Source organism: Doryrhamphus excisus, chromosome 15, assembly GCF_030265055.1.
Source record: "Doryrhamphus excisus isolate RoL2022-K1 chromosome 15, RoL_Dexc_1.0, whole genome shotgun sequence".
Taxonomy (NCBI): Eukaryota; Metazoa; Chordata; class Actinopteri; order Syngnathiformes; family Syngnathidae; genus Doryrhamphus; species Doryrhamphus excisus.
In genome coordinates, this window is record NC_080480.1 from 11,892,357 (window position 1) to 11,907,064 (window position 14,708).

Sequence of the window (14,708 nt, forward strand, 5' to 3'; positions counted from 1 at the left end):
ACTCACATTCATACCTATGGACAATTTGGAGTCGCCAATTAACCTAGCATGTTTTTGGAATGTGGGAGGAAACCGGAGTACCCGGAGAAAACCCACGCATGCACGGGGAGAACATGCAAACGCCACACAGAGATGGCCGACGGTGGAATTGAACTCAGGTCTCCTAGCTGTGAGGCCTGCGCGCTAACAATGCATCCGACGTGCAGACATTTTTCTACCATATTCTAGTAAAATGTATTTCTATGGCTGGCGACCAGTCCAGGGTGTACCCTGCCTCTCACCCAAAGACAGCTGGGATAGGCTCCAGCATACCCACGACGCTAGTGAGGAAAAGCGGTATAGAAGATGGATGGATGAATTTCTATTTTTGTGGTTTGTTTTTATTCTAGTTTTCATGTTAAATTATATATCTAGAATGTGCAGCAGGTCATTAAAAATGTCTCCCAATGTCACAATTTGGACACCCTAGTATTAGCTATTAGATGCAGTGGTGTGTCAAGAGTATTTTAGGCCGTCTCTTGAGATTCATACCTATGGACAATTAAGTCGCCAATTAACCTAGCATGTTTTTGGAATGTGGGAGGAAACCGGAGTACCCGGAGAAAACCCACGCATGCACGGGAAGAACATGCAAACTCCACACAGAGATGGCCGAGGGTGGGATTGAACTCGGGTCTCCTTGCTGTGAGGCCTGCGTGCTAACCACTCGTCCGCCGTGCATCCTTGAGCGTAACATAATAATCACAATACAGTAAGAACACGGGCTACTGATGGGGCCATAACCTCCGACAAGCTAACCTCCAACGATTCCTGTCCCCAAGGGAACATGAACATGTGTTTTATTTACGTCTTAAATGGCTAATTTACTGTCTACTATATTGGGTAATACGAGTGTAAAGCCATTTAAAGCCACCATTACAAAACAAGGAGACAATGGCCACGGCGGGAAATAAGCTGTCCAGAAAAAAAACAAGGACCTGCTAACATGCTAGCCTGTTATTTTTGTTTATTTCCTCTGTTTATACCTACTATACATGCATGCTAGGCTAATTGGCGACTCCAAATTGTCCATAGGTATGAATGTGAGTGTGAATGGTTGTTTGTCTATATGTGCCCTGTGATTGGCTTGCGACCAGTTCAGGGTGTACCCCACCTCTCGCCTGAAGACAGCTGGGATAGGCTCCAGCATGCCCACGACGCTAGTGTGGATAAGCAGTAGAATATGAATGAATGAATGAATGAAAACATGCTATTACTGGATATCCAATTTCCTTTATTTAATATATTTAATAAAGAAATGTGAGGGGTGTACTCACTTTTGTGAGATAAGTAATGAATTATTGGTGTTTTTATAGCAAAGTGTATAAAGTAAAACTGACTACTGGCAAAGTGAAGTGCAAATGGGAAACTTTCCTTTCTAATGTAGGAAGCATAAATTTAACACCCACATAAACTCTACATTCCCTACACTATTTGTTACTTCACCAAAACTGATTAGGCAAAAAAAAAAACAACAAAAAAAACCCTTCACTCATCAGTGTCTCATTTCCATAACACACAAACCTTTAAAAAATTCATGACCTCACTCATTGCTGCACCGCACACATATGCATCCTGGAACAAGAAACTAAACAAAAATGCCTGCAGCCAAACTGACTTCCTGGACAGCTTTGGGAGTTTAAAGCTGTGTTGAGCAGAAAAACTTTTGCCTAAATAGCGGCAGCCCACGCGGTGTGGAAGGCTGATCACGAGGCTGGCTTGAAGTACTAATTAGCCTGGCTGCTTTTATCACTGCAATACACAGACACACCCACTTGAGTGTGAGAAAGCAGCCGCTGAATGCACCTGCAGATGAACTGAAAATAACATGGGGATAATTATATGATGAGACCTCATTGACCGCAGTTAGCTCCATTAGAGTTCATTACATCAATTATAAAATGACTAATTCATAAAGTATTATGTGTTAATTCTAGTGTTCCATAGTGTTGGATTGTATATACAGTGGAACGTTGGTTAGTGTCATTAATTCATCCTAAAATGTCAGACTCTAACCGAAGTGGACTCTAACTGAATGGATTTTTGTTTTTTCTCCACTCAATCTCGGCTCGGCTCCATGTAATGTGAACAGTAATGTAGCCTATGCACCCTGGACTGGTCGCCAGCCAATCACAGGGCACATATAGACAAACAAACATTCACACTCACATTCATACCGAGGTCTTATAAAATGCACTTCTGCCACCCTGTGGCCATTTTAACAGCTTAAAACTGCACCAAATATGATCTTTTATTGTGCAGTTGCATCACCAATGTAAAGCGTCCAAAATATCCAAAATTTATAAATATGTCTTTGTTAGCGAATGAGTTCATTGGTTCCAGACCCAAAGTCATTAAGTGAATTTCCACAAAGTAGGTTAATGGAATATTTTCATAGTTAGAGCTTCGAAAGTCTGTTTTCAAACATCTAAATACACTTTTTAATACAATTAGAGCCCTCTAGACATGTACTAACACCCCTATAGTCACCTTTACGCTCATATTACCCAATATAGTGGGCGAGAGGCGGGGTACGCCCTGGACTGGTCGCCAGCCAATCACAGGGCACATATAGACAAACAACCATTCACACTCACATTCATACCTATGGACAATCTGGAGTCGCCAATTAACCTAGCATGTTTTTGGAATGTGGGAGGAAACCGGAGTACCCGGAGAAAACCCACGCATGCACGGGGAGAACATGCAAACTCCACATAGAGATGGAATTTAACTCGGGTCTCCTAGTTGCGAGGCCTGCGTGCTAACCAATTTCTCCGCCATGCAGCCGATTCTATAGTAATATCCCATAAATACTACATTGTGTACAGGATAAAACTGCATTCCTTTCTTTTTGGCCAACAAATCGGATTTAAAAATGAATTGTTAGATTAGTTGACACATCAAAAAAACTATTTTCTAGATTAATCGATTGCAAAAATAATAATTTAACCCAGCCCTAGCCGAGACCCATCAGTCATTTATTGCACACCAGGGATGAGATGAAACCATAATAGCAGAGCAAACGCACCAGAGTTTGTTTTAACCAAACCGAGCATATATGTGAATGCACTGCAACACCACATTGATGTGAAAATGAGAAATGAATTAGAATAATAGAGAGAATCATTAGCTGGAGGGAGAGAAAGTCGGAGAGAAAAAGAAAGATTCCAGTACAGTCAACGTGGCGCCCTCTTACATCTGTGGTCAGGCTGTGCTTCCACAACTACAAAACAAAAATTAGGTCTGCGTGTGTGTGTGTGTGTGCATTGTCTAACAGCTCCCTCATTCCACTGTAATCACAACATGGAGGCTAAATGTGTGTAAAAGTAAATGCATGCGTATTTGGCACACATGCAGGACTTAAATGGATCATATACATGAATATCTATCTAACTGGAACATGTGTAATAATAAGAAGCAGGTGTCTGCACTGTGTTGTGTTATGCTTTTATCTACATCATGTATGTATGTGTTGCATGTGTTGGCGTCGAACCTGGAGCTTCAGTTCGGTTTCGGCCTTCTCGGAGCTGAGCTTCACCTGTCTCCTGAACTGCTCCAGGGCAACGTCAGCCTGCTGGATCTGCCCTCTGTAGCTCTCTCGGGTTCGGTCCAGTTCTGTCTCCATGTCTCTGCCGAGCAAAGACGCACAGAGGTCAATATACAGTATAGAGAAAAGCACTGTAAAGCACTCCAGTGCAGTCCATACAGTACATCCGATTCACTAATTCACAGCATCCACATCGCCTCTGACATGTTGCGTATGTGGGTTTGTGTGTCTTCCGTGCAGATATGGCACCGCTATTGCTGGCAAACGTCAGGTCATAGAGTTGCAAACCGAGAAGACTGACAGGCATACCGAGCGCTGTCAGTGCCAAGAACATGCAGGAGTCGCAACATCCCATACGACGGCGGCGAGCAGCTGTCAAGTCTCCAGGTTGGAGGCTGGAAGGTGTTATTTTAGTATGCCACATTTCAGAGTCAAGCAAGGCTGACGGTGCTAAAGGTTCCACATTACAGAATTTTACACACAATTTTAAGAGTCCCAGAGGTCGTGCATTAATGTATAGACCTTGATGTCGGTATTTATATAGTTTAATAGTACTCTATAAGCCCAACTGGTAACACGCCATTGTGTGACTGCAGCTTTAATGCTAATGATCTGTGTTTGCCCACGCCTGTCACCAACACAGTTAGGCTCCAAGAAGCACTATTGTGCACTTTATCCACTTTTTCCATATACACTATAACTCTGCACTAAGTAATAGATGTCATATACTGTACCACATACATGCCATTTAGGAGTAGCGACAGGAGGACACAAACTTTAGCAACACTAGTATAGCTATGTGAGACGCTACTGTACAGTCTATATATAGTTGTTTGTCTATATGTGCCCTGTGATTGGCTGGTGACCAGTCAAATCACATCAAATCAAATCAACTTTATTTGTATAGCACTTTTCCTGCAAAGACATGCAACACAAAGTGCTTTACAGAATTAAAACAATTACCACAATTAAAGGGAAAACAAAGAAACAAAAGAAAGCCCCTCCCTCCAGCACCCGGGTCCCCCGACTCCGACAGACGGGCGGACCCCCACATTAAAGGGAGGAACCCCCAGCCGGCCGGGTCGAAGGGACCCAAAGATGGCACCCCCTCAGCAGATCCGACACAGCCCCCAGTGTAGAAGACCCCCCCTGAGGAAACACTGGAGTTAAAAGCTAAAGACTAAAAGCATAAAATAGGACTAAAAAAGATAAAAACAGAAGAAAAGTTTAAAAATATTAGTTAAAAGCCTGATTAAAAAGGTGTGTCTTTAATCTTTTTTTAAAAATATCAACAGTCTCCAGTCCAGGGTGTACCCCGCCTCTTGCATGAAGACAGCTGGGATAGGCTCCAGCACGCTCGCAACCCTCATGAGGATAAGCGGTAGAAAATGAATGAATGAATGGTGCTGGAAGCACATATACAGTATAGTATTACAGTTATAAATAATGCATAATGGAGCAGCTTTAATTAGGGATGCACCAATCCACAATTTTCTACTTCACAATACCTGAATTTGGACTTCTACTGACATTGATACAGTTCCAATGCCAGAGTGGTTTTTGCTTTAATATGCAACCAGGCCAAAAGAACATCAGCAAATGTAGATAGAAGAATATCAGTGCTACACACAAACACGCATTCCTGATGCATTAATGGAAAGTCTGATATTGTAGCGTTTGTGATGTCCAACTGTTGTCTTTTGGCTCCATTTGATGGAAATGTTCAGCTGTCCAGCTCTGATAGGCTCTAGCATAACCCCACAACTGTCACGTTCCGGCATGGTCGCGTAGTGTATCAACACCAGGATGCAGAGAGGAGGACCCAATTGCAGGTAAAAATTTATTTATTGCGACCAACATATGAACAATGAAAGGAGTGCGCACCTGAACTAAATAGACATCACAGAAAACGGGAAACAGGTGCGGGAGATAATGGAAAGCAACGGAAAACAGGCCAGTGTAACACAGGAAGTAAATACAAAATAAGAGCATGGACAAGGAACAGAGGAAAAGAGGAAAACTAAGAGCTGTCACGAGGGGGTGAAGCCCAATCGTGACAACAACCCCAATAAGGATAAGCAGTATAGAAAATGGATTGATGGATGGATTACAGGACAGTAAATTATAATTATTTAAATTATTTGAGCGTATTATTATACGGGTGGCTAGTGCGCAGACCTCACAGCTAGGAGACCAGGGTTCAATTCCACCCTCGGCCATCTCTGTGTGGATTTCTCCCTGTGCATGCGTGGGTTTTCTCTAGGTACTCCGGTTTCCTCCCACATTCCAAAAACATGCTAGGTTAATTGGCCACTCCAGATTGTCCATGGGTGTGAGTGTGAGCGTGGATGGTTGTTTGTCTACTATATGTGCCCTGTGATTGACTGGCGACCGGGGTGTACCCCGCCTCTCGCCCGAAGACAGATGGGATAGGCTCCAGCACCCACCACGACCCTCGTGAGGAAAAAGCGGTAGAAAATGAATGAATGAATTATTATACGGGAGCCAGGCTTTATAGTGAGGACAAGATGGCTTGCGTTCAAATAGCAATGTAAAGTAAATGAAACTTGGAAGTAGGCTTCAATGCAGTGACGCAACAATCTGGACAAGGCTATTAATGTATGTATTTATTGGGCAACTTATTTTTTTTTAGTGCCCTTCTAAATAAATGTGCATGATTATTAATTATTCCCCATAGGCGGACAAGTGGGAGGAAGAATATGTTTTTTGAGCTTACAGGAAGTGACTTCAAACCAGCTACACAAAAAGGGGGCGAGGGAGCACTAAGATACAGTACTGCACATTAATGTGTATTTAACACACTATCAAGTGTGTGTGCGTGTGTGTGTGTCGTTCATAAAGGAAGGAGGCCTTAAAGGAAAAGGAATGGGGGCAGAGGATTTAAAACAGAATATGTAAGCTTTCTCACATCTTTATAGAGTTGTGTCTCTTTGTAATTTTGGTCTCTCTTATGTTGGACATCAAACGACAAAGAAATAGTTTTTTTTTTTTTTTCTTCTTTCCTCTCCCAATTTTGTGTACTCTGTAATTATTAATCAATGCATGGCTGCCTAGAAGGCTGAAAAAGACAGTAAAGGATATGAAGAGAGATTAAAACGGAAGGACAGGAATGTGATGATGGGAAAAGAAGCTCTTCGAAGAAATAGCGGCGATGAATATAGTGTGCATTGCATGTTTTTTTTTTTTTAGGTAAAACTCATTCTGGTGGTTTTGCTCTGCTGGTATGGTTCAAGTCTGAGAGTCATTATCTGTGCAAATGGGTCTCGATTTGCTTGCACGTGATTGCAATAATTGAGCTACATCACGTCACAAAAGCTGCAAAGTCAAGTGATTACTTAATGCACACCTGAGGGATTCCAATAATTAATAAACTAACTTTGCTCCCAGGACAAAGATACCTGTGTGAACACTAATCATATTTGATCCGGACTCGAGTACCGACCCACAACAGTCTTTATTGAGGAGCAACCATCCCAAACTTGACGTGTGACTGACAACTCACAGAATGACTTAAGCTGCCCACCGAGCTTTTACCTCTCAAGGATACAGGGAGGGGGAAAAAAAAAACATCCTACTTCAAAAAATGCGACACGCTCAAACATATTATACTCCAAAAGCTGCACAGAGTCCGTGACCGCATGGAACCGACAGCCATTCCTGGGAAAAATAACCCATCTGTGTGGAGTGTGTGTGGTCATAAGGGTGGTAGACAGCATGTCACCGTCAATAACAGAGCAATGAGGGCGAGATGAGAGGACAGAGAAAAAGACTCGGGGGAGGCCTGGCAGCGAGAGAGAGAGAGAGAGGCAGAGAAAGACCAAGGAGTGCCAGCACCAGGGCGGCCTGTCGGCTTTAAATGGATCCCTGGTCAGAAAAGTGGAAGGAGAGTAGGCTCAAATTAAAGATGTGCCTTCCTTAAAGAGGAAGTCCCTCTCATCCCTCGGTTCTAAACGGCTGTTTAAAAGGGCAGGGACAGAGAGGGAGGTAAGGGTGAAGGGGCTTCTCGTCACCTGCCTGCATGGGAGAGTGGGTGCAAGGATTTTGGCACTTTGCATACTAAAGGTGACCACTTGGTAAATACATAGACGTGCACTGTACAGTCAGAACTGTAAATTACATTTGTGGCACCCCCTATGTAGCATCATACCGCACATACCGTAATACAGTCTTCGACTCGAGATTTTCATAGTCAAATCTGATTTGTTAGATTTTGTCCCGAATCAACCACTAGTTAAATATGGGTTTGTTTTTAAATTTACTGACACAGAAAGCAGTTCACATACATGCACTTATCCTTTGCTGTTGTTCTTGACGGTTTCAGTCGCCAACCTGAAGTGTGTGGCGGTCGGCTAGCTCAAATGTCCACATGAAAAGGGGGCAATCCCGACTGGACTGTTAAGGCAATTTCCATCGACCGCACCACAACAAACATGTGACTCACAGAATGTACATGTGGATTTCAAGCAATATGGGAAAGGAAAAGGATCTGCTGACATACTATATTGCAATGCTTTGGACAAGACATGAAAACATTCAATAATTCACAAAAATGTCCGTACGGTGAAGAAATTTGTGGCTGGGTTTGTGCTGACAAAAGGCATAAAGAGGACAGTTCCGCCAGACAAATGTATCGAACTCAAGAGAACCATTACAAAGCAGCAAACAGGTATTTGAAGCTGCTGGTTCCTCAAAAGTCCCATGGACCTCAAGGTGTCGGGCCGTGCAGAGGCCTGCAGTTATGCATACACCTACTATTTGGCCAACCCTAACCAATACTCAACACCCAGAAACCGATGCAGTGGGCCAACAAATACATTCATTCATTTTCTACTGCTTATCCTCACAAGGGTTGCGGAGGTGCTGGAGCCTATCCCAAATGTTTTCGGACGAGAGGCGGGATACACCCTGCACTGGTCGCCAGCCAATCACAGGGCACATATAGACAAACAACCATTCACATTCAATTTGGAGTCGCCAATTAACCTAGCATGTTTATGGAATGTGGGAGGACCATGCAACATGCAAACTCTACACAGAGATGGCCGAGGGTGGAATCGAACTCAGGTCTCCTAGCTGTATGGCCAGACTGCTAACCACTTGTCGATCGTGCAGCCCGCCAACAAATACATGAAGATTGATTTTCTAACAATCCTGTCGACTGATGAGGATGGATGATGTACAGTACGTTCAGCATATCTCAACAATGATCGGAATCATTGGGAGATGGTTGGTAGAACCCTTTCTGGTCATTAAATGACTGAAATTGACCTCAGCAAAGTATGTAAGTTTTCTGACTGACCACTTTCTGATCACTGTCCACATAGTTCTCTACAAGAGAGGAGAAATATGATCTCAGGGAAGAAGTACATTTGAAACACTTATATGCTAGGACTACATTAAAAAGCCGTAGCATTTCAGTATGTGGAATCAAACTATGGAATGGATTGGGTAAGACCCTCAAACAATGCACAACGATGAGCCAATTCAAGAAACAATACAAGCAGTTGATGTTTGCTAAATACAAGGATGAAGAGTCTTGAACCAGTCATGATGTGCTATACATATCACTATATTGACACTTACTATGGTACCCATTATGTCATTGGATGGTCAATTCACAAAAAATAAAAAAATGAAAAAAACAAAACAAAACCTTAAACAATATTAGGAAAGTGATCAAATCTAACAGTTACTGATTGTAAAAGTACCAGATGGAGGGGTAGGATTTAATAAGCTTTGCTTCTTCCTACTCCTTTTGGACATGTGGAACTGTGAACTTATTATGTGATGCATTCAATTGTAATCTGATGCATGTTCAAATGAAATAAAACCATTACCATTACTTTCCTCCATGGTACAATAAGAAGTACCGTCCCTTCATGCATGACAATGGATACCTACCTCTCAGAAGTCAGTAGTAGAGTAAACTCACAGATGAAAAAGTTAGATATTGCTAAAAATACCCAGTCAAGGTGAGGCCCTGAGACAATGTAGGAAAAGTATGTACTATGTGAGCAGAAAAGAATGTCATTGTGTCTGTGAGAAGTTAGATGAGGGTAAAAATACCCAGTCAAGGTAAGGCCTTGAGAGCGCCTGGGAAAGTATGTACTATATGTCCAGGAATGTACTATATGTGGCGTCAGCCAAAGTTCTAACCATTACCTGGCCTTTCACTGCCATCTACGGCATCATTCTCACCAGGGCACACAAATGCTGATTTCTGCTATTTTATTCTTCAGAGTATGAGTTCTCCAAGACGTGGTGTGGGAGGAGCATTGCATGGAAACAACTGACAAACACTAAACCAGAAAGCATTCTTAAACATGGATGCCTTTGGTTTTCTAGTTGTAAAAAAGCATTTGCGAGTGTGCGCGTATGCGTCTGTGAACTCATCCAAATGGAATGATAACGAATCCACAGACACATCAAAGCGGCTCGGGATAAAAAACTAAAAAGAGCGAGAGAGCGGGAAAGAGGGAGCACATAAAGAGAAAGAAAATACAAAACTGAAATATTCAGCGTCCTCTGAAGAAGAAAATAAACCAGGCTTGGTTTTCATCCGCATCCCCAGAGAAAGAGAAAGGGAGCGGTGAGAAAAGAACAAAAAAAAAAAAAAAGGCAAGAAGACAAATGCAGAATAAGAGACGGACCACAAAGACCAGCTAGATAAGAATAATAAAAGACAAGGAATGACAGAAATATTAATCAAGACTTTGGACACACATTAGGTACACCTTGACAATAGCACGAGATCCAGTAGGAGCAATACAGTCATGCTGGTATTATATGTTTACATTTATATTTGGCGTTTGCAACATAAAAACCACTGCAATATAATAATAATCTATCAACATTTATTATTGTTGTTATGTAAAGGCTGATTTATTATTGTGTTAAACTGGAGTGGCTGCACAGTGTTTCAGTGGTTATCACGCAGGCCAAACAGCTAGGACACCCAGGTTCGATTCCCCGCTTGGACATGGAGTTTGCATGTTCTCGGAGTACCCAGAGAAAACCCACAGTACTCCGATTTCCTCCCACATTCAAAAAACATGCTAGGTTAACTGGCGACTCCAAATTGTCCATAGGTATGAATGTGAGTGTGAATGGTTGTTTGTCTAGATGTGCCCTGTGATTGTATCCCGCTCTCGCTCCAAGACAGCTGGGGTAGATTCCAGCTCCGCGACCCTCGTGAGGATAAACTATCCAGAAAATGGATGGATGGAAACAGTAGAGTTCAGCCTATAATAGCCATCAACTACACCACCAGGGTCGCGGGGGTATGCTGGAGCCTATCCCAGCTGACTTTGGGCAAGAGGCGGGGTACACCCTGGACTGGTCGTCAGCACATTCATTAAAAACAAACAGATTTTTTTTTTTAATGCACAAAAAATGGAAAAAAAGAACAGTATTAGGGTGGGGTGGGGTTATTGGCCCTCAGCACTATTTAAAAATAAAATAAATAAATAAAACAACAAACATGGAAAAAAAGAACAGTAATTTTAAAATATTAAAATAAAAAAATTGTAATAATATTCCTATTCTGGAAAATGATTTTATTTGTTACTTTGTAATGCAATGTAAATCCAGCAAAAAAATAAAGAATTTTCAGAAAATGAGGTTGGGGGAAAAAAAGTCATGATATGACAAGAATAATGTCAACATATTATGGGAATAAACTTAATATTCAGAGGAAAAAAACTGCAAAAATACTCTGCCACCAATAACTTAAAGCTGTAAATATATATAACATTTTAAATGTAAATATCACTTCTTAAAGTTCAGACCTGATTTAGGATTTAAAAAAATGTAAATGAATATGCACGAGCTAAAATGAACATTTAGTTGAATGGTCATGCAGTAAAGATTGGTGGTATCGAACCTCCAAACAAGCCCTTTCAGTAGCACTTTCCATGGGAGGAAAATATTGACCCCCGGTTGAGACTTTTCCAATATTCACGATCCATACCTCCATACCTGCAGCTCGGCTCTTGAAAGCCTACTAAATAAACATCTGCTGACTCTCGCCCCCCCCTCCTCTCCGACCCCTCTCTATGGACTACCATGGCTATACACCTCCATGCCTGCCTTCCTCCCATCAGCCCAACCTGTCATGGGAGAGCAATGCTGGGGAAGATAAGACGGCTTCAAAGACACGCAGATGTAGTGGAACTTCTCACGCGCACGCACACGTTACACCTCTACGAGTAGCATGCATGACCAAACAATTACTTAAAGTCAAATTGGCTATTTAGCAGTACAAAGGCTTCCATCCACCAGGAATTCAAGCTAGAGTTGTATGTTACAGACAGTGAATTGTGAAAATAACGTTTCACATACACACACACATACACACAAGTCACAGTGCGTATGAGGATGTTAGCTAGTTGAGTAATATTGCATTGCACTAAGGAGAGCTCTCATGCAAGTTTTTAATATAACTGAAATAAAGAGAGAAGGGGTGTCCAAACTTTTGCACCAAGGAACAAACATGCAAAAAAAGATTTTAAAAAAAAAATGCAAACGCTACCATGTGTATATCTGCTATATATATATACGTATATATATACATATATATATATATATATACGTATATATGTATACGTATATATGTATATATATACGTATATATATACGTATATATGTATATATATACATATATGACTCAGCTTGATTTATCACCGTTATCGTGCCTCACCTTGTTTCATTAAAATGCTGGAACTTGCAACTTTTGGCTCCATTTTGGGTATTGAATTCGAGAAATCACTCATGGCAAGGGCTGCACGGTAGTCAAGTGGTTAGCCCGCAGGCCTCACAGCTAGGAGACCCGAGTTAAACTCCACCCTCGGCCATCTCTGTGTGGAGTTTGCATGTTCTCCCCGTGCATGCGTGGGTTTTCTCCGGGTACTCCGGTTTCCTCCCACATTCCAAAAACATGCTAGGTTAATTGGTGACTCCAAATTGTCCATAGGTATGAATGTGAGTGTGAATGGTTGTTTGTCTATATGTGCCCTGTGATTGGCTGCTGGCGACCAGTCCAGGGTGTACCCCGCCTCTCGCCCGAAGACAGCTGGGATAGGCTCCAGCACCCCCCGTGACGATAAGCGGTAGAAAATGAATGAATGGATGAACTCATGGCAAAACAAAAAGATGTTGATCTTGCTACCACATTGTGTCTTTGGGAACAGGCAGGCACCATTCATCCATCCATCCATCCATCCATTTTCTATACCGCTTATCCTCACGAGGGTCATGGGTATGCTGGAGCATAGACCCTGGATCATGGGTGAGCAAACTACGGCCTGGGGACCACATGTGGACCACCAAGAGTTTGAATCCGGCCCCGCCAGTTGCTTTCTAAGTATTTAAACTTTTAACATCCAAACTAGCAAAAAAAAAAAAAACAACAAAACTGTAATTAAAAAACTGTATTAAATTAGTTTGATGTAGTCTGATGTTTAACGTACTCCTGAAAAAAGCGACAAACACTTTTACAGATAAAATTAGACAAATAATTCAAGGAAAACTATAAACATAAAATAGTGTGTGTGTGTGTTAAATATATTTTCTGGCCCCCCGGACAATTTTGTTAACTCAATGCGGCCCACAAGTCAAAATATCTGCCCACCCCTGCCATGGACCCTGGACTGGTCACCAGCCAATCACAGGGCACATATAGACAAACAACCATTCCCACTCACATTCATACCTATGGACAATTTGGAGTCGCCAATTAACTTCAGTGAAGGTAAAAGTAACCTTAAATGTTCATTTAACCTCATTATTCATCATTTATATGCATTTCTAATTATTTTATGCATGTTGAACAATAATTGCACAACTTTACGGAACACACTAATTGGATTTACATAATTTCTTATGGGACCATTAACTTGGTTTGTGTCCCTTCTAGAACAAATTAATGACGCCCACTGTAGTTTTAAAAGTACTTTCCATCTCTCCATCCCCCAAAATCTGTGTTAAATCATTCTATCCTTATGCTGCCGCCCGATGATGATTTGAAGCATGCTGGGTTGGAAGAAGAAAAAAGTTCTTCTTTTTATGGCTTCGTAGTGCTTGTTGTTGCTATAGTAACACAGACCCAAAACTCTATTATTATTTGCATGACAAGACAGGTAATTTTTTTTGTTGTTTTTTTTGCATCAAAAGAAAAAAGGCTTGGTGTAGACCAGGGGAAAAAAATCTGGAAAGCAATGCAAAGAAACTAAAGTATCAAAATATAAGAGGAAAAATCCACAATACAAATAATAATAATAATACACAGCCTGTTTACATGAAAGACTCCCCACCACACCTCATTTGCCTTGCTGGCACGTTGAGGAGATTGTTTAGTTTTATCCTTCATCCTTCCATCTTTACATACACACACACAGGCGGTCTCGCTTTGACTTTGAAGTTCTCCTGGATCGCCTTGAAAGGCCTTTGCTGTTGCCACGGTAGCAGGCAGGCAGGCAGGTAAAGCAGACATCAAGCTGAGCACTTCATTAGCCAGTAGCCTGATGGGCCACTTTCTGGGTGCTTAACAGTAAATGAGGCATCGACTTGACTCCTTAGTGATGCTAACAGCGAGCGTCATTAATGCAACAGCGGCTGTGTCTGCTGTTTTTTAAAGCTTTTGTTGCCGGGCGGACTTTCGACAAGCGCAAACAAGAAGCGGACATAAGCATCAAATGTCACCCTGTGATCTTTATGCTGAATACTAAGTGGGGAAATGTGTTTTTCATACTCTCACAAAGCCACTGGAAAAAGGATATTGTGGAATCGAACACAATGATGTGTGCAGAAATTGACGTAATTTCAAATGTGATTATGACAGAAACTACACGCTCAAGATATGAACAATATAAGATGTATTCCTCCAAACTGAAATATGCAAATGCATATCTAATGCAAACCCCATCCTCACATAAAGTAAATATCTTTCCTGCACCATGACTGGACCGTATGTGTCTTGCAGTGGGCCCGCGGTCTTTGAATGGGCTTAGCCGGAGTATTTATTGCATAGAACCCATTCTAATTCCACCAATAGAACTGTAATCTGCTTGTGACCAAATAATGCCTTCCCCTTGTAGTGGAA

General features: G+C 41.8%; 1 protein-coding gene across 11 annotated transcripts in view; it reads right to left on the reverse strand.

The window, feature by feature from the left end:
* cep112 (centrosomal protein 112) overlaps nucleotides 1–14,708 on the reverse strand; it is a 134,628-nt gene that overhangs the window by 74,680 nt on the left and 45,240 nt on the right. For all 11 annotated transcript variants that reach the window (XR_009119545.1, XM_058048964.1, XM_058048968.1 and 8 more), the window contains one exon: nucleotides 3,536–3,671. Coding sequence is in view for 10 of the 11 variants with exons in the window: in XM_058048964.1 (XP_057904947.1) it covers nucleotides 3,536–3,671 (136 nt within the window). In the remaining variant the exon portion in view is untranslated. The remainder of the gene's footprint in view (nucleotides 1–3,535; nucleotides 3,672–14,708) is intronic.